The sequence below is a fragment of the Rhipicephalus microplus genome, chromosome X (assembly GCF_043290135.1).
Source record: "Rhipicephalus microplus isolate Deutch F79 chromosome X, USDA_Rmic, whole genome shotgun sequence".
NCBI lineage: Eukaryota > Metazoa > Arthropoda > Arachnida > Ixodida > Ixodidae > Rhipicephalus > Rhipicephalus microplus.
The window spans coordinates 346488884-346507546 of NC_134710.1; the positions used below are offsets into that span (position 1 = coordinate 346488884).

The following is an 18663-nucleotide window of genomic DNA, read 5'->3' on the forward strand; positions in this document are numbered from 1 at the left end:
TTTTCTCAATCAAGAAACTTGCTGAGAGATGCTGCCTACATCGAGAGATGCTGCCTACATGAGAGATGCTGCCTACATGTTGCGAGACGAGAGTAGGGGGAGTGTAGCAGGGGACAGAGAAGGGGAGGGGACAAGCATGCAAATTGGCGGTGTTAACATCGCAAGGAGGGATGCCTAGAGGAGATCGGAAAAGCGAGCGCAAGCAGGTGGCTGGAAAGCAGCGGAGAGAGGGAAAGAGGAGAGTTACCCATGCGTAGTGTGAGCGCGGACACCACGAGACATAGGCTCGACCAAAATATGCCTTGCATGTAGAATGTTTTTCTAGTGTTCGGATTGGGTGCCTGCCTACCCTCTACTCCTTTTAACCAAACAGTGCAAGCTGCATCTTTTCCTGGCAGCTGTTAAATTGCTGTACAGATTCTGAATGTAGCGTAACAAAGAATAGCAGCTGGGGAACGCATGAAGACCTTGAAAAGCACATGTTTGAGCAGCGGCATCCCATATAGTGGACTTGAGTCCAGTTTGAAAGTGCAGTTTTTCTCACACAGCTGTGAACGTTAACAGCTGTGCACATTTAAAGCCAGTGGATCTTCTTTTATTCTTCATCGGTGGTTTTTAGACATCAAAACTTGGCAAGCAGCCGAAGTGGCAGATAGCTTCGTGTGCGCAGTCTCTCCAAACCTCATGTGTAGGAGATTGCTTTATTTCGGCTGCGTTCTCGAAGCAGACATTGTAACATTCTGAATATTCTTGTACTCAGATCTACTATTGGCGGAAAGATGTCAACGCGTTCTCGAAGCAGAGATTGTAACATTCTAAATATTCTTGTACTCAAATCTATTATTGCCGAAAAGATGGCAACGCGTTCTCGAAGCAGACATTGTAACATTCTAAATATTCTTGTACTCATATCTATTATTGGCGAAAAGATGTCAACGCGTTCTCGAAGCAGACATTGTAACATTCTAAATATTCTTTTACTCAAATCTATTATTGGCGAAAAGATGTCAACGCGTTCTCGAAGCAGACATTGTAACATTCTAAATATTCTTGTACTCAGATCTATTATTGGTGAAAAGATGTCAACGCGTTCTCGAAGCAGACATCTTAACATTCTAAATATTTTTTTACTCAGATCTATTATTGGCGAAAAGATGTCAACGCGTTCTCGAAGCAGACATTGTAACATTATAAATATTCTTGTACTCAGATCTATTATTGGCGAAAAGATGTCAACGCGTTCTCGAAGCAGACATTGTAACATTATAAATATTCTTGTACTCAGATCTATTATTGGCGAAAAGATGTCAATGCGTTCTCGAAGCAGACATTGTAACATGTTAAATCGTTTTGCAGCCAATGTTTATTACACATTTCGTAATTTACAAAGACGGGCGCATGTAATTCCAGGTAATTCAGAGAGTGCTGCAGGACTTTTGTATTCGAAGTGTAAATATGCACATTGCTGGCACATACACAAGTGCTGAGACCACATGGTTCCTCGTATTTTCTCTGTTTGGTTCAACAGCACCCAGCAATATGATTCTAAGACACTGCGCTGTGTAGAAATCAAGAAGGATGGCTCCGGCATCTACTAACAGCATGGCGCATTGCAGGCCTGGGCAGTGGATTAAGCCCAGCGTATGCCTTCACTCCCGGGAGTACTTCTGCAGTATCACCAACTTCAAGGAGATCGAAGCCAAGGTTAGTGGACGAGTCATTCATATGAAAGATACGGGCTCGGCTTCGTAAGAATTATGTACTACAGCTGAAGCCTTCTATGGGAGACATGCTTCTGGTAGTATATAGTGTTTTGTTTTTTACTTGAGGTGTCTCTGATAAGCACAGTGCCTAGTCCTCATTTTCTGATCAATGCCAATTTCAACGTTGGGCACTATGGTGTCACTGATAACGAGTTGTCTCTTACGTCCGTGTTCCTTACAAAGGGGTTCTACTGCATTTGGTAAATTTTTTTTGTAGTAAGAGAATTCAGCGATAATGCTTTTCGTTAAACTTTCTGAACATGTGCAACTTTTGGTCTAGTGTCTGAAAGAGATAGCGTTAAAGGGCTTGTTTCGCAGAAATTCTGGCATCGACGTTGTTGTCGGCATCATTACTTGTGAGAGAAAATTCTCCATGACTGCAAAATTGAGCAAAATAAAAATTAAATTAGTATTAAAATTTCTGCATTCGAGAGGGGATCCAACCAATGCCCCTTGTATAGCAAACATGTATTTACCAAAGAGACATGTTTCTGCTAGCAAACACAGAGAAATAATTTTCTCTGCTAGGAAATGTACTAAATTAACATTTATTCTTAACAAACACACGCGTCCTGTGTACGGCCTTCACAATAGAACATGAATCATTGCAGCAATATAAATCACCCCGGCACGGTGGTCTAGTGGCTAAGGTACTCGGCTGCTGACCCGCAGGTCGCGGGTTGGAATCCCGGCTGTGGCGGCTGCGTTTCCGATGGAGGCGGAAATGTTGTAGGCCCATGTGCTTAGACTTGGGTGAACGTTAAAGAACGCCAGGTGGTCGAAATTTCCGGAGCCCTCCACTACGGCGTCTCTCATAATCATATATGGTTGTTTTTGGACGTTAAACCCCACAAATCAATCAGTAATACTGTACGGTACAAATGTTCAATGCCACCGGACGTCAAACATGTGATTATTATAGCGACTTCATGGTTTAAATCCTGCTACTCATTACAAAAGGCACACAAGTTACTGCGCGTAGCTCGTTGGAACTATGTAGTGAGACAAGAGCAAATTGAGAATATTTCTCTTCATTAATTTCTCGTGGTTTAAAGTTTCTACATATTATACTAAAATGCAGCCATATGCGAAAGCTTCACTGACTCAAGCCACTTTCAAATTTATTGATCACACGTACTGTAGAAATCCACAGTTTTAACTTCCCAAGTAACATTATACAATAAAGGTATGAACTAGCTGGTTTATGTACGCATCAGTGAAGGGATATCACCATCGCATTCAACTCTTAAAGCAAAGCTTGAGGGCACCCCAATTTTTTTTCTTTTTTATGCTGCTGTTGCAAATTGGACAAATGCAACTGTAACTGCCGACATTGAAAGAACAACCATATAGGTTACGCAGTTGTGTTTTGCACCGTAACAATTATTCGTTGTGCGCATGTCGTTTTTGTAGGTTTAGGGATTTTTAAAAGCAAACTGATAATAGTTAACGTTACGATGAGGTGCAGTGTGGAAAGTGATCAGTTTTGTTAATTGCTTGCGTGAGCAACTAATTAGGGTGTTCAAAATTGTACGTTCTGGTTAGTATTGTTAATAGTTTAGCCAAAAATGCTGTCTGTACAAGCTAGCACGCATTGAAAATATGTTATATATGTATGCAGCGCTGTAAAATGCAACAGTGCATAAAAAATATCAGTGCTACAGGCACAACACTGTTGGGTAAAGAAGTTTTTGTAGCGTGGAGGAAGACCTTAATGCGTGGAAAAAGCTGAGCACAGGATTACGTCAAATTACAAAAATTCCCATTGGGCACATTAGGTATCTGACCAAATGATTGCAGCAGCAGCAGTCACGGCGGAATGTGCGCGCTCTGAATCGCCTCACTCTGTATTTCCAGGCGCCCGAAGTTCCTTGCTTGGCAGACACTACTGCTGAGTATCGCCCTGGTACCCCTCGCAACATCGCTCCGTCACGCCCGCGTGTCGCCAGCTACAGTGTTCAAGGGATACGCAAGCAGCGGTTGCGCATCCTGCTCTGCACATCCAAATCGGGGCTATAAGGACCACTCTGGACTGCCTGGAATCCATTGCAGCAGCAGCAGTCACGGCGGAATGTGCACGCTCTGAATCGCCTCACTCTGTATTTCCAGGCGCCCGAAGTTCCTTGCTTGGCAGACACTACTGCTGAGTATCGCCCTGGTACCCCTCGCAACATCGCTCCGTCACGCCCGCGTGTCGCCAGCTACAGTGTTCAAGGGATACGCAAGCAGCGGTTGCGCATCCTGCTCTGCACATCCAAATCGGGGCTATAAGGACCACTCTGGACTGCCTGGAATCCATTGCAGCAGCAGCAGTCACGGCGGAATGTGCACGCTCTGAATCGCCTCACTCTGTATTTCCAGGCGCCCGAAGTTCCTTGCTTGGCAGACACTACTGCTGAGTATCGCCCTGGTACCCCTCGCAACATCGCTCCGTCACGCCCGCGTGTCGCCAGCTACAGTGTTCAAGGGATACGCAAGCAGCGGTTGCGCATCCTGCTCTGCACATCCAAATCGGGGCTATAAGGACCACTCTGGACTGCCTGGAATCCATTGCAGCAGCAGCAGTCACGGCGGAATGTGCACGCTCTGAATCGCCTCACTCTGTATTTCCAGGCGCCCGAAGTTCCTTGCTTGGCAGACACTACTGCTGAGTATCGCCCTGGTACCCCTCGCAACATCGCTCCGTCACGCCCGCGTGTCGCCAGCTACAGTGTTCAAGGGATACGCAAGCAGCGGTTGCGCATCCTGCTCTGCACATCCAAATCGGGGCTATAAGGACCACTCTGGACTGCCTGGAATCCATTGCAGCAGCAGCAGTCACGGCGGAATGTGCACGCTCTGAATCGCCTCACTCTGTATTTCCAGGTTGGTGTGCGAATTTTATGTAACTATTCTGTGCTGTAAAAATTACCGTGACTGCTGCTCAACGCTGTTTTTGACCTGTATACAATGCCTACCTGTGCTGAACTTGCTAAAAAAAATTGAAGCGCTTGAATCTGCGTTTAAAGAGCAATTAGAAACTGCAGTTAAAGAGTTCAAGGCGGAGGCTAGGAAAACACTGGATGACAAAGGCCTTGAAGAGCATGCAAAACTATGCGAGAGCGTTAAGTTCCTCAGTGCTCAGTACGATAACATGTGTGTGAAGCAGAATGCGCTCATTGCAGAAAATAAAGCGCTAAGGGCCCATAACGAGTCTCTCGAAACCCGTTTGGCTGAACTTGAGCAATATTCTCGTCAAACCAATATAGAAATTAAAGGTGTACCAACGACTAAAGGCGAGGACTGTACTGCCATTCTAAAGCGCATGGGCGATGCAATAGGATGTACTGTAACACCTGCTGACATAGACACAGTGCATCGTGTTCCCACGAAATCAGCAGTGAACAACATCATTGCTCGGTTTTGCAGTCATGACAAAAAAAAATGACTTCATTCGCAAAGCTCGCAAGGCTCGGCTTCGCACCGGCAGCATTGGCTTTTCGGAATCATCTGACCAGGCTATTTATACGAATGACCACCTTACTGCTGAGAATAAAAAGCTATTTGCTAGGGCACTGGCTCTCAAGAAAGAGCACCAGTGGAAATTTCTCTGGACAGAGAACTGTCGCATCCTAGCACGCAAGTCTGAATATACCAGGGTCTTTCGAATAAATACCGCCTCTGACCTTTCGATTTTCATTTAAACGACGCCTTACATATTCTGTATCGACCACTAAGTTTTTCTTTTTTTATGTCTTCGATTACCGTTAGCAACCTCAAACATTCGCTTACGTTACAGAAATATTCGCTAATTCATTTTAATGCTCGCAGCATCCGAAAGAACTATGATGCGATTACCACTTTTCTTTCTCTACTGCACCACCAGTTTTCGTTTATCTGCCTTTCGGAAACGTGGTTGTGCGACGCAGACCGTAACATGTATTCTTTTCCACAGTATCAAGCAGAGTATTGTCACCGATCTTATGACGCGCATGGTGGGGCTGCAATTTTTGTTTCCACTGGGGTTTCGTACACGCGCAGGTTTGATCTGTCTTTCACCGTACCACTGTGCGAATCTGTGTGGATCGAATGTGGCAAGTCACCCCTAAACAACGGAAAAAAATTAATCATTGGCAGTGTGTATCGCTCTCCTTCATCTCCTGTTCTAGAATTTCTGTCAAATCTTGATAGATTACTTCACAAGCTATCTTTTGAGAATAAGCAAGTTGTACTGGTAGGGGACATCAACATAAACTTATTAGATATGGAATCCAGTGTCTACTCGGCTTACACGAACTGCTTCAGTGGCTTCGGCTACGAATCACTTATCACTGCTCCAACAAGATGTGGCCACCAGGGTTCCCAATCTCTTTTAGATCATGTCTTATGCAATTTTTCTCCCGCCCGCGAGGCTGGCGTGGTTGACACATACATTACAGATCACTTCCCCATTTACATAACATTTATTGCTAGGCGCTCCAGTGTCGATAGCTGTTTTTACACATCTGTGCTGAATCATGACAAGTTTATCGATGCTATAGCTACAACTGACTGGTCACTTGTTAAGTCCGATATTCTTGATAATTCCTGCTCCGACGTAGAGGCTATGCTACAGAAATTCTGCGCTTTATTTTTAAAGGCCGTAACATCTAGTACATCAACTGTTAAATGCAAAAAACGGTATAAATTTCCCCACAATCCATGGATGACAAACGGCTTATTGACAAGTGTTCGTAAAAAAGATAACCTTTACAAAAAAACAAAAAGACAGCCTTTTAATACTTCGCTTGCCCGCCGATACAGGAAATATTGCAACAATTTGAAAATTTTACTCCGAGAAGCAAAAAAGCGTTATTATGAAAATGAGTTGACCAAACATCAGGGGGACCCTAAAAAACAATGGAACCTTTTGAATAACTTTTTAAACGAATCATCTGGAAACTCGCCTATATCTGAAATAATATATAATAATATTTCTTTGCAACAGCCAACTTCTATTGCAAATGCTTTCAGCGATTTTTTTCTAGCATTCCTACTACACAATCGGGCATACCAAAATGTTCCGTTTCTCGGGTCGCTTCTTCATTTTTTCTTTTGCCCGTAACCACTGACGAAGTATGCTCAGTTCTCTTGAATCTAAAAAATAAATGCGCAGGTCTTGACAATATTTCTGCGTATCACTTAAAACTGGTTGCGCGTAATATTTCTGGGATACTTAGTGATATCATTAATCTAATGTTTCAGCAAGGCGTATTTCCTAAACTGTTAAAGAAATCTAAAATAGTTCCGGTATTCAAAAAGGGTGACAAAAGAACAGTTTCTAATTATCGGCCCATATCAATTCTTTCTTCCCTCAGCAAAGTTATTGAAAAACTGTTCGTTGATCGTTTAAGTAATTACCTAAGCAAATTTAATATACTTCATCCGTGTCAATTTGGCTTTCGTTCAGGCAGTTCGACAAGTTTAGCACTAGTTTCATTATTAGATTACTTAAAAAAAATCGATTGACTCTGGTAAATTCGTTGGATCTGTCTTCCTAGATTTCACCAAGGCCTTTGACACCATTAATCATGCCACCCTGTTTAACAAATTGGAGGCCTATGGGGTAACTGGAGCTCCATTAACCTTCCTGAAAAATTATCTGCACAATAGAGAATGCTCGGTGTACGTATCAGGCGCTTCTTCTGAAACTAAGCTAATCAATCAAGGCGTGCCCCAGGGGTCTATTTTGGGCCCTTTATTATTTATTATTTTTATTAATGATCTTGTCGATGCAATTAAATCAACTCACTGCGTGTTATACGCCGACGACACGACTATACCTGCAGCTGAGGACTCTCTAACTTCTCTTACTTTACACTTGAATAACACACTTCTAGATATTAGTAAATGGTGCTACGAGAACCAACTTATTATTAACCCAGCCAAAACCAAGTTTATGATATTTAGGTCCGCTCAAAGGCCATTGCCTTTTCATCAACCCTTAACCCTAGGTCCTCACTCTATACCCACCTATGATACTGTAATTTTTCTTGGTGTACATCTTGACTGCCATTTAAAGTTTAATCTCCACACTGATCACCTCAGAAAGAAAACTGCATTCGGAATTCGGGCTATAATAAAAGCTCGTGAAGTTTTTCATATAAACGTACTTATGTCTCTGTATTTCGCCTTCATTCATTCCCATATCATGTATGGTATCGCTGCTTGGGGAAACACGTATGACTGTCATCTATCACCCATTCAGAACATACAAAATCAGGCGATCCGCATTATCACTAATAGCTCACGATACTCCAGTGCAGGCCATCTACTCCAAGACAACAAAATCCTACCTGTTCGTAAGTTATTTTTTTATAGCATAGCCGTTCTTCTGTTTCAATTGCGCAATGCACTGCTACCGTTTGAGTTCATTGATTCAGTTTTCTTACAAAACAACAATGTAACCAGATTTGCAATGAACCTTAACTTTTTGCTACCCGCGTCGCGCACAAATTATGGAAAAATGACCACTGCCTATGCGGCCATTACTTTTTGGAATAACATGCCTCTTTCTGTTAAAACGATGCCCACATTGTCATCATTCAAAAAGTCGCTTAAAAGTTTTCTGGTAAATTATTAGCTGCCTGTATATGTGCATTTTGGGGGCTTTGCGTTTTTAGTTATGCCATTTAGATCATTGCATTTCGATTGACAATGTCCGCCACTGAACGAGATGTTTTTTTTCGTTCTTTCTTTTTTCTTTCCTTATTTGCCTTGCTTTTTGTTGCCTGATGTGTCACTTAGCCTATAATAATTACTTATCACTCTGTATTGTATAATTGATTTCCATTCACTCGTTGCTTGTTAACTTGATCTGATTTATTGATTGTTATAATGAATCGAGGGTCCCGTTACAGTTTTTAACTTTGGGACCCCCGTCTGTATATTAATATTACTGTACTACTTTTTTTGAAATGAATAATAAACTGAAACTGAAACTGAAATGAAGAAATAAATAAATAAGTGAAAGGTAATTTTGTGGGCAGTTCTTTTTAGACAGTGCTGTGGAAGTGGCTGAATGGTCTTTTGTGGCAAAAAATACATGAGAACAAAGGAGACAAGCGCAAAGAGGGCAGAAATGGAAGAGAAGAACCAACTAAGCTTAGAACCAGTTGTTCTGGATCTAAAAGAAGACTGAGCTGGTGGTGTGTTGATGCCACATATGTTGCTGATTGGGTCATAATACTGTCACTGTCAGTGAAAAACAAGTAAAATATGGGTAGAGAAGAAAGACGACGTTGCTTTTATGGTTATCGCAGCCTCAGTGCCTAAGAGAAGCCTTTGAAACCACCCAGAAGTCGAAATTCAGTTACGGGGCTCACTTTTCTCTACGTTTCCCTCTGATAACCACTTCTCAGTTGTGGTTCGAAAATTGTGCTCGAGTGTACGGAGCCCTGAGAATTTTTCGAAACGGTGTCGTAATAGCGTAGTTAAACGCGTTTTATTATCGAAACCCTGACGACCACACCTTTCGCTCTTTGCTGCGCTTATTTCCGCGGGTATCCTCTCCCACGCCGCTTTGCGCTGCTTGAAACACCGTCTACTTCCGTTTGCCGTGACTCTAGTCATCAACTCCATCAGTTGCGTGCTTGTTGGCGAACCATGGCTGCCGTATTCGTGCCAGTATGGAACCTGCGTGTCGCGCATGCTTTCCAGAGATAGCCAACACGATGGACCTGTACAAGAACAGGTCATGCCCCGCACGTGTTATACGCGTACAGGCAACACGACGAACGAGAAGCGCGGACAGCTGCTTGAAGACTGACCGGAAATGGTATGCTCTTGCTCGGGCAGTCGCAGCACTTTTGGCTCGGCACGTCAGTGATGAGACACGGTGCGTCATGTGGAGGCCCTAAAGGCTCGGAAAGGAGGAGGAATTGTTTCTTGGAATTCGCGGCGCGCCGGCCGCTCTATAGCGCTGCCACCTGTAGAATCATTCATCGCCATGGCATTCTGTACACGATGCGCGCATTTACTTCAAATGCTTGAAAAAAAACATTGGAGGTGGTTCACGGGCATTTTAAGTCGCTTCAGAGTACGTTGCAGACGAGTGGAAGGTGCAGGGCAAGACGAACATAAAAAAGAAATCTTTACTTCCTGAACTTCGCCTCAGCCGCCGTCTTGCCAGACTCCCGCCTTCGCCGATCGAAATGCCCCAAGAACAGACCTTTGATGCATCGAGGCGAACGCTGACGGGTTGTGTGCAATACTGCCGAGAGCCACCGAACTTCGCTGGGGCCTCAGGAGAAGACTGGGAACACGGGGTACCCCAAAGGGAGCAGTGTTATCACCGCTCCTTTTCAACATTGCTATGATGCGCTTTCCAAGCAAATTGGCCAGGGTGGAAGGCACACAACACGCAGTATATGCCGACGATATTACAATCTGGACCACTGAAGGGAGCCTTGTTGGAATGCAGGAACTCCTTCAGCAGGCTGCATCCATAGTCGAGGCGTATGCCAACGATTGTGGACTCCAATGTGCTCCAAACAAATCAGAGCTTCTGCACGTTAGAGCGAAGCCAAGAGATAAGTGAGCCATACACATCTCCCTGTCTGGGGTTCCCATCAGAGAAGTGGAGGAGCTCCGGATTCTGGGCCTGTTCATTCACCACAGACTCAGACCGGACTCCACTATAGCGAAACTCAAGAGAATAAACGAACAGGTAGGGCGCATGATCCACCGCGTTTCCAACAAGCGGAGTGGTCTGTGGGGCAGGGACGCGCTTCGGCTCGCCCATGCCTTCGTGACTAGCCGGATCCTCTACGCCGTCCCATACCTTCGCACTAACAAGCAAGAAGACAAAAGAATAGATGCCATCATTCGTAAGGCTACTAAACGAGCTCTGGATCTCCCGGCGGCCACTTCCAACGCCAAACTGAGGGCGTTAGGTGTGCTTAACTCCTACCAGGAGTTGCGGGAGGCCCACCTTATGAATCAATATACGCGGCTCGTGCAGATGGCTCCCGGGCGCCGCCTGCTGAACCGCTTACATATACAGCACACTTGCACTGTAGAGGAGGCGGAGCGTATTCCGGAACTGTGGCGGCATATGCTCTCGGTCTATCCACTCCCCAGTAACATGGATAAGCACACGCACGAAAGCAGAAGACAGGCGCGGGCTCGGACGCTTGAGAGGCAACACGGCTCCCGACCTGGTGTATTCTACGTAGATATAGCAGGGCCTTCACCCACGGGATTTTGCACGGCCTGTGTAGTTCACCGGGAAAAGCATGTCAATGGGCTCTCGTTCCGAGCACAAAATCCAGAGCGCGCTGAGGAAGTCGTGATAGCGCTTGCTGTTGCGGACCCCAACTCGAAAGTTATCATCACGGACTCCCGGAAAGCATATGCTCATTACTTGGTAGGAGAGATATCCCCACCTAGCCAGCCAAATTCTAAAACGGGCTCTCGCTGATCCAGCCCCGAAACGCATCGTATGGGCTCCTGGCCATCAGGGCTTACGAGGTAATCAGGCCGCTGACGTGGCCGCCCGAACGTTTACTCACCGGGCTCCTCACCTTGGCTCTTATGACTCGGAGGCCAATACACCGCTGCTGCGGTTCAAAGAAGTTCTGACCTATTATCGCGACACTCACCGCCTTTACCCGGCTTCTGCAAAGGGGCTGAATAAGGCGGAAGAGCGAACTCTAAGGCACCTGCAGACAGGTACTCTACTCTGTCCTGCAATCCTAAAACATTTCGATGCGAACACAGATGGGCGGTGCCCACCCTCTGGGGAGACGTGTGATATCTTCTACATGGTATGGGCATGTCCGAAAACTCCCCACCTACCCCTTTCCCCTACCCTTCCCGAGAGGCATGGGAGACTGCCCTCCTCAACTGCTCATCACTAGAGTCTCAACGGGCTCTGGTGAGACGGGCGCGAGTAGGGGCCTCGTCATGCCGTGTCCCGGACTAAGGACGCCGACCATGTAGCGGGGTCATGCTTTGGCCCCGTACCTCTCTCTTTTATAATAACTGTTTTTCATCATCATCAGGAGAAGACGTCAATGTGTGGCTCATGAACTGTAAGCGGGTCAGGAAAAGCAACGACTGGGACTCGAACATGCAACTCAGTCGTGCTCTACTTTTGATAACTGACACCACCTTCATTTGGTACGAGAACCACGAAGACATGTTCACAACTTGGAAACTTTTTAAAGAACTGCAGAAGCGTTTCGGTGATTTTAATGTAAAGGAACTCAAAGAGCAGACATTTGCTCAAATGGCATAGCTTTTTGTAGAGACATGTATGACATATTTAGAAGAAATTTTGAAACTCCGCAAAATAGTGAATGCCAGGTTTTCTGAAGAAGACAAGGTTGGACATGTCTTTAAGGGTATATCTGAAAACGTGTACAACTGCTTAACAGGAAAAGAGAGCCTAAACTCCGCGTCTGATGTGATGAAACACTGTTGTATCTTTCAATCGCTGAAAATGCGATGGATCTTTCCACAATTCGGCCTCCTGTCCAACGGCCCAACTGTGGCTAATCTTGAAACAGTGGTGCCCAATGACCTTGCTTTTACTATATGGCAGACTGCCAGAGAAGAGCTGCTTAAGAGTCGACAAACCTATTATCATCCCAACTATTTTCAGGATGTGTACGCAAGAGAACCAAAACCTGTGTGAACTCTGGCAACCCTTGCTCTATGGCAACCATCGGTTAATGCAGCAGATACCAAGGCCCAGGCAGGTTGAATTATCACATCGCCCACCTCCCAATTACAAAATTTTCGCCCGCTATGGTTACCCAACATCGCCTGGCCATGGTTTTCTTGAAAAAAGGCATCAGTTTTTCATGCGTTCCGACAGGAGTGGTTTATCTGGGCAGCCACGAATACCTCAAACTTCTCTGGTGTGCTACAACTATGGCATCCCGGGCCACATCACAGGTTTTTGCGACCACTGTTTATGCTACATCACAGGTTTTGCGTCACGGGGTCGTGACGTGGCTGACGACAGGAGACTTCGTGTTGGGATTTAACTGTTTATTTGGGCGAACCTGTGCCCGGTAAACGGAAAGTTCAATTACAGCAGCAGTCTCGCACAGATAGCAGTCTCGGACTGATAGCGGCGATTGGAGCGTCGGCCTTCGATCAACAACTGACAAGCGGCGAAGCGCATCGGCATTTATACTCTTGCCGTCGAATGTTCTAGCGTTATCGCTGGCGGTGGCGTAGGTTCCAGAAATATCTGCACCGTTCGCACAGTGGGCGTGATCTTATCAAAATGATCTACTACAGTCCGCAACCTTCTCGAAAACTGCAGGCGCGGTTTGCGCTGAGAATCGTGTGGTGTTTTGGGACGATAACAAAAACTTGGGAAATGAAACGTGCCATTGCCCTCCTCTGAAAAAAGGCATCGTCCGGATGCTTTAACTAAAGATGAAGGTACAATAATAATGCAATAAAGTACAATGAATAAATTACGATACAACAATAATACAAAAAACACTGTTTTAGTTTGTTAACGCGCATAAAACGGCATGAGGCGCGCGACATGGACGACTTCAAGTCGCGATCGGCGTCGTTGAGAGTTCGTGATGCCGTCGGGGACAACCTCGTAATCAAGTGGGCCGAGACGTCGAACCACCCTGTACGGTCCGAAGTACTGTCGCAGAAGCTTTTAATTTAGTCGACGTCGGCGTATCGGCGTCCACACCCAAACACGTTCACCGGGCTGGTATTCCACGAAGCGTCGTCGAAGGTTGTAACGGTGGCTGTCGGTCGTCTGTTGATTCTTGATACGGAGACGCGCAAGTTTTCGGGCTTCTTCGGCGCGTTGAAGGTACTCGCTCACATCGAGGTTTTCTTTGTCGGCGACGTTGAGTAACATGGCATCGAGCGTCGTTGGCGGCCTCCTTCCGAAGACCAATTTGTATGGAGATATCTGCGTCGTCTCCTGCACCACCGTGTTGTATGCGAAGGTCACATACGGAAGAATGGTGCCCCACGGCTTGTGTTCGACATCGACGTACATTGACAGCATGTCGGCGATCGTCTTGTTAAGCCGCTCGGTGCGGCCGTTGGTCTGTGGGTGGTACGCTGTCGTCCGGCGGTGGTTTGTTTGGCTGTATGCCAAGATCGCTTGAGTTAAGTCGGCAGTGAATGCCGTTTCTCTGTCGGTGATAAGGACCTCCGGCACGCCGTGACGTAGGACGATATTTTCGACGAAGAACTTAGCTACCTCGGATGCACTGCCTTTTGGCAGGGCTTTTGTCTCGGCGTAGCGGGTGAGGTAGTCGGTAGCTACCACGATCCCTTTGTTTCCGAAAGCCGACGTCGGGAACGGCCCCAGTAGGTCCATACCAATCTGCTGGAAAGGTCGGCAAGGTGGATCAATTGACTCCAGAAGTCCCGCTGGCCTTGTCGGCGGTGTCTTGCGTCGCTGACAGTCCCGGCATGTCCTCACATAACGAGTGACGTCGGTGGTAAGACGTGGCCAGTAGTACCTTTCTTGTATCCTCTCGAGCGTGCGAGAAACACCGAGGTGCCCTGCCGTCAGATCGTCGTGCAGGGCCTGCAGGAGTTCTGGTCGCAGAGCTGAAGGCACCACAAGGCACCTCGAAGCACCTCGAAGCGGTGAAAAGTTTTTCTTCTGTAGAAGACTGTTTCGTAGAAAGAACGACGCAAGTGCGCGCTTGAATACCTTCGGGACTTCGGCGGTCCTGCCTTCGAGGTATTCTATTAGGGCCTTAAGTTCCGGGTCGGCCCGCTGTCGTTCAGCGAAGTCGTCGGTAGTTATCGTTCCCAAGAAGTAGTCGTCATCCGGGTCATCGGGTAGCGGTTGGTCGACAGGCGCACAAGAGAGACAGTCGGCGTCGGAGTGTTTTTTGCCTGACTTGTAAATGACACTAATGTCATATTCTTGAAGTCTCAGGCTCCATCGTGCGAGGCCACCTGAAGGGTCCTTCAAGGTGGCTAGCCAACACAAGGCGTGGTGGTCGCTCACAACTTTGAAGGGCCTTCCATAGAGGTAGGGGCGGAATTTCGACGTAGCCCAGATGATGGCGAGGCACTCCTTTTCTGTTGTGGACTAATTTGCTTCTGCTTTGAATATCGATCGGCTGGCGTAACTAATAACCCTTTCAAGTCCGTCAGTCCTCTTCACAAGAATGGCTCCAAGATATACGCTGCTTGCGTCAGTATGTATTTCTGTCTCGGCGAATTCGTCGAAATGGGCAAGTAACGGAGGCGTCTGGAGGCGATGTTTAGGCTCCTGGAAAGCGTGTTCCTGTGGCGTTTCCCACTTGAACTCCATGTCGGCCTTGGTAAGGTTAGTGAGAGGATCGGCGATGCGGGCGAAGTTTTTCACGAGCCGCCTATAATAGGCGCGCAGGCCCAGAAATCGGCGCACGGCTTTCTTGTCAGTGGGCGGCGGGAAGTCGGCGATGGCGGCTGTTTTTCGTGGATCGGGACGAACTCCAGACTTGCTGATAACGTGCCCCAGAAACAAGAGCTCCTCATACGCAAGTCTGCACTTTTCTGGCTTCAGTGTGAGTCCGGAAGTCTTGATGGCTTGAAGTACAGCTTCAAGGCGCCGAAGATGCTCGTCGAATCTCGAGGAAAACACGACGACGTCGTCCAAGTACACAAGGCAAGTCTGCCACTTCAATCCTGCCAGCACTGTATCCATAACGCGTTGAAAAGTTGCAGGCGCTGAGCAAAGGCCGAAGGGCATCACCTTGAACTCGAAGAGGCTGTCCGGTGTTATAAACGCCAGCTCATCTCGGTCTCTTTCGTCGACTTCGATTTACCAATAGCCAGTCTTGAGGTCCATTGACGAAAAGTACTCGGCGTTATGGAGCCGATCAAATGCGTCGTCTATTCGTGGGAAAGGATACACGTCCTTTTTGTGATTTTGTTCAGGCGGCGATAATCGACGCAGAAACGCAGGGTCCCATCATTTTTCTTCACTAACACCACAGGGAATCCCATGGATTCTTGGACGGCTGGATAGTGTCATCCCGCAGCATTTCATCAACTTGTCTCTTCATGGCCTCACGTTCTCGCGTCGAAACCCTGTACGGACTCTGACGAAGGGGTCTGGCAGTTTCTTCGGTTATGATGCCATGTTTCGTGATTGGGGTCTGCCGAATTTTCGATGACGATGAAAAGCAATCTTCGTATTGCAGGAGCAGGGCCTTGAGCTGTTCTTGCTTATTGTTCGGAAGTCTGGGATTGACGTCGAAACTATGGGAGGGGCTTGGTTCCTCCGAGCGGGTTCCGCATTATCGGCGAGGGCGAAAGCACTGGTGGCTTCGATAATTTCTTCGATGTATGCGACCGTTGTTCCTTTGTTCACATGTTTGTACTCATTACTGAAATTCGTGAGCATAACCATTGATTTGCCTCCCCGCAGCTCTGCAATTCCTCTTGCGACGCAAATATTTCGGGTGACCAACAGATGCTGACTGCCTTCAACGACGCCTTCCAAGTCAGGTGATTTAGGAGCGCCGACTGAAATAATGACGCTTGAGCGAGGCAGAATGATGACTTTTTCTTCCAGCACATTCAAGGCATGGTGTCCTGACGGCGTGAGCGGCGGTAGTGCTTCTTCTGTGGATAATGTTATCGACTTTGTTTTTAGGTTGATGACAGCACCATAGAGGCATAAGAAGTCCATGCCAAGGATGACATCTCTCGAGCAACGCTGTAGGACTACGAAGTCTGTAGGATAAATACGGTCGTTAATGGTGACTCTCGCTGTGCAGATTCTTGCAGGAGTTACGAAATGACCTCCGGCTTTGCGGATTTCAGGGCCTTTGCAAGCTGTCCTAACTTCCTTTAACTTCGCGGCGAACGACCCACTGATGACAGAATAGTCGGCTCCAGTATCGACGAGAGCGGTCACACTGTGGCCGTCGATAAGAACGTCGAGGTCGCTAGTTCGCCGTCTCGCATTACAGTTAGGGCGTGGCGTTGGGTCACTGCTGCGTCGGCTTCTTCCGCTGCTTCCATGTTGTGTCGTCAGGGCTTTGTCTGGTTGGCGTTGTGTTCAGAAAGCTCCGTCGCGGCGTCATTGTCATCGGAGGATCTTCGGTAGTTCGTCGCACAGCAACCACACCTCCACCGGTTGCTGCCCTTAGTTTCCCGGATACAGGCTAGGAGACTGGCCCGGCGTTGGGCCAGAGTACTGCCGGTGGTGCGGTGACGTGCGGCGGCTGGGCGACGGCGAACGCGAAGGGCTTCGTGGTGTCCACTGAGTTCCTGTTAGGTAGTCGGCGATGTCACGTGGTGGTTCTCCTGGCTGTGGACGCGGTTCATTGACGGCGAAGCCACGCAGTTCCTTCTGTCGGTACTGACAACGGTGGTATGTGTGCCCCCCCTCGCCGCAGTGGTAGCAGAGCGATGGTCAGGGGTGCGCCAGACGTCAGTCTTCCTCGGTGCACTGCGCAGGGCCGCTGGCGAACGGTATGACGTCGGTGGGGTTGGTGGCGGCGGTGGCGGTTGTCGACGGAAGTGCGATAGGGCGGTGTTCTGGCGTGGACGGGGAGGAGCGTTGTGGCGCAGTGCAGTGGCATAGCTCATAGCTTCCGGCTCGGGCAGCGGTGCGTTGGGAATTTGAAGCGATTGCCGAACTTCTTCTCGCACAATGTCGGCGATTGAATCCACTTGAGGCTGCGCCGAAGGCAACAGCTTGCGCAGCTCTTCTCGCACGATCGCTCGGATCGTTTCACGCAGGTCTCCGGAGTTACTAGCTTGAGCAGCAGCGCAGTCTGCAGTCAGGTGACGATTATACTGTCTGGTGCGCATGTCCAGGGTCTTTTCGATAGTGGTCGCTTCGGCTACAAATTCTTGGACGGTTTTCGATGGGTTTCTCATCATTCCCGCGAAGAGCTCCTATTTGACCCCTCGCATGAGTAAAAGAACTTTTTTCTCCTCAGGCATGTCTGGGTCAGCGTGATGGAATAGTCGGGTCATTTCTTCTGTGAAAATGGCGACATTTTCATTTGGTAGTTGAACCCGGGTCTCTAATAAAGCAGCGGCCCTCTCTTTGCGAGCGACGCTCGCGAACGTTTGCAGGAATTCGCCGCAGAAAACATCCCACGTTCGAAGTGTGGACGCCCGATTTTCGAGCCAGATCCTTGCGGTGTCTTCCAAATAGAAGAACACATGACGCAGCTTTTCGTCATGGCCCCAGTGGTTGAGGGCGGCCACACGGTCGTATGTTTCTAGCCAGGACTCCGGGTCTTCGAACGATGACCCATGGAAAATTGGTGGTTCCCTGGGTTGATGCATGACCGTCGTGGGCTGGGAGGCTGCGGTTGTCATTGTCGCTGCAGTCGGTGTCATGGCCTTGGTCTTCCGCGCCTTGTTTTGTAGAAGCCCGTACTCCGGTGGTAGCCCTTGCTGTCGGCGGCTTGTTCGCTGCTCCTGGTTGGCGTCGGTGTCTTCTCCGCGACGTGGGCTAAGTTCACGGCTTGACGGGGGCGTCCGGTACATGGACGAAGCAGCACCTCCACCAGATGTCACGGGGTCGTGACGTGGCCGACGACAGGAGACTTCGTGTTGGGATTTAACTGTTTTTTGGGCGAACCTTTGCCCGGTAAACGGAAAGTCCAATTACAGCAGCAGTCTCGCAGAGATAGCAGTCTCGGACTGATAGCGGCGAACGGAGCGTCGGCCTTGGATCAACAACTGACAAGAGGCGAAGCGCGTCGGCATTTATATTCTTGCCGTTGAATGTTCTAGCGTTATCGCTGGCAGTGGCGTAGGTTCCAGAACAATCTGCACCGTTCGCACAGTAGGCGTGATTTTATCAAAATGATCTACTACAGTCCGGAACCTTCTCGAAAACTACAGGCGCGGTTTGCGCTGAGATTCGTGTGGTGTTTAACTTGGGAAATGGAACGTGGCAATATCAGGGGCA

At 47.8% G+C, this 18663-nt stretch overlaps 1 protein-coding gene across 4 annotated transcripts in view; it reads left to right on the forward strand.

Moving 5' to 3' along the window:
- Positions 1-7565: 7565 nt before the first annotated feature.
- Positions 7566-18663, forward strand: part of LOC142776332 (uncharacterized) — a 40117-nt gene continuing 29019 nt past the window's right edge. For 2 of the 4 annotated variants that reach the window (XM_075879836.1, XM_075879837.1), the window contains exon 1: positions 7572-8083. In XM_075879836.1, coding sequence (XP_075735951.1) covers positions 7937-8083 — 147 coding nt within the window. In that variant the 5' untranslated portion in view covers positions 7572-7936. Of the gene's footprint in view, positions 8084-18663 lie in introns of all 4 variants that reach the window. The other 2 variants (XM_075879835.1, XR_012887462.1) reach the window with 2 other exon arrangements.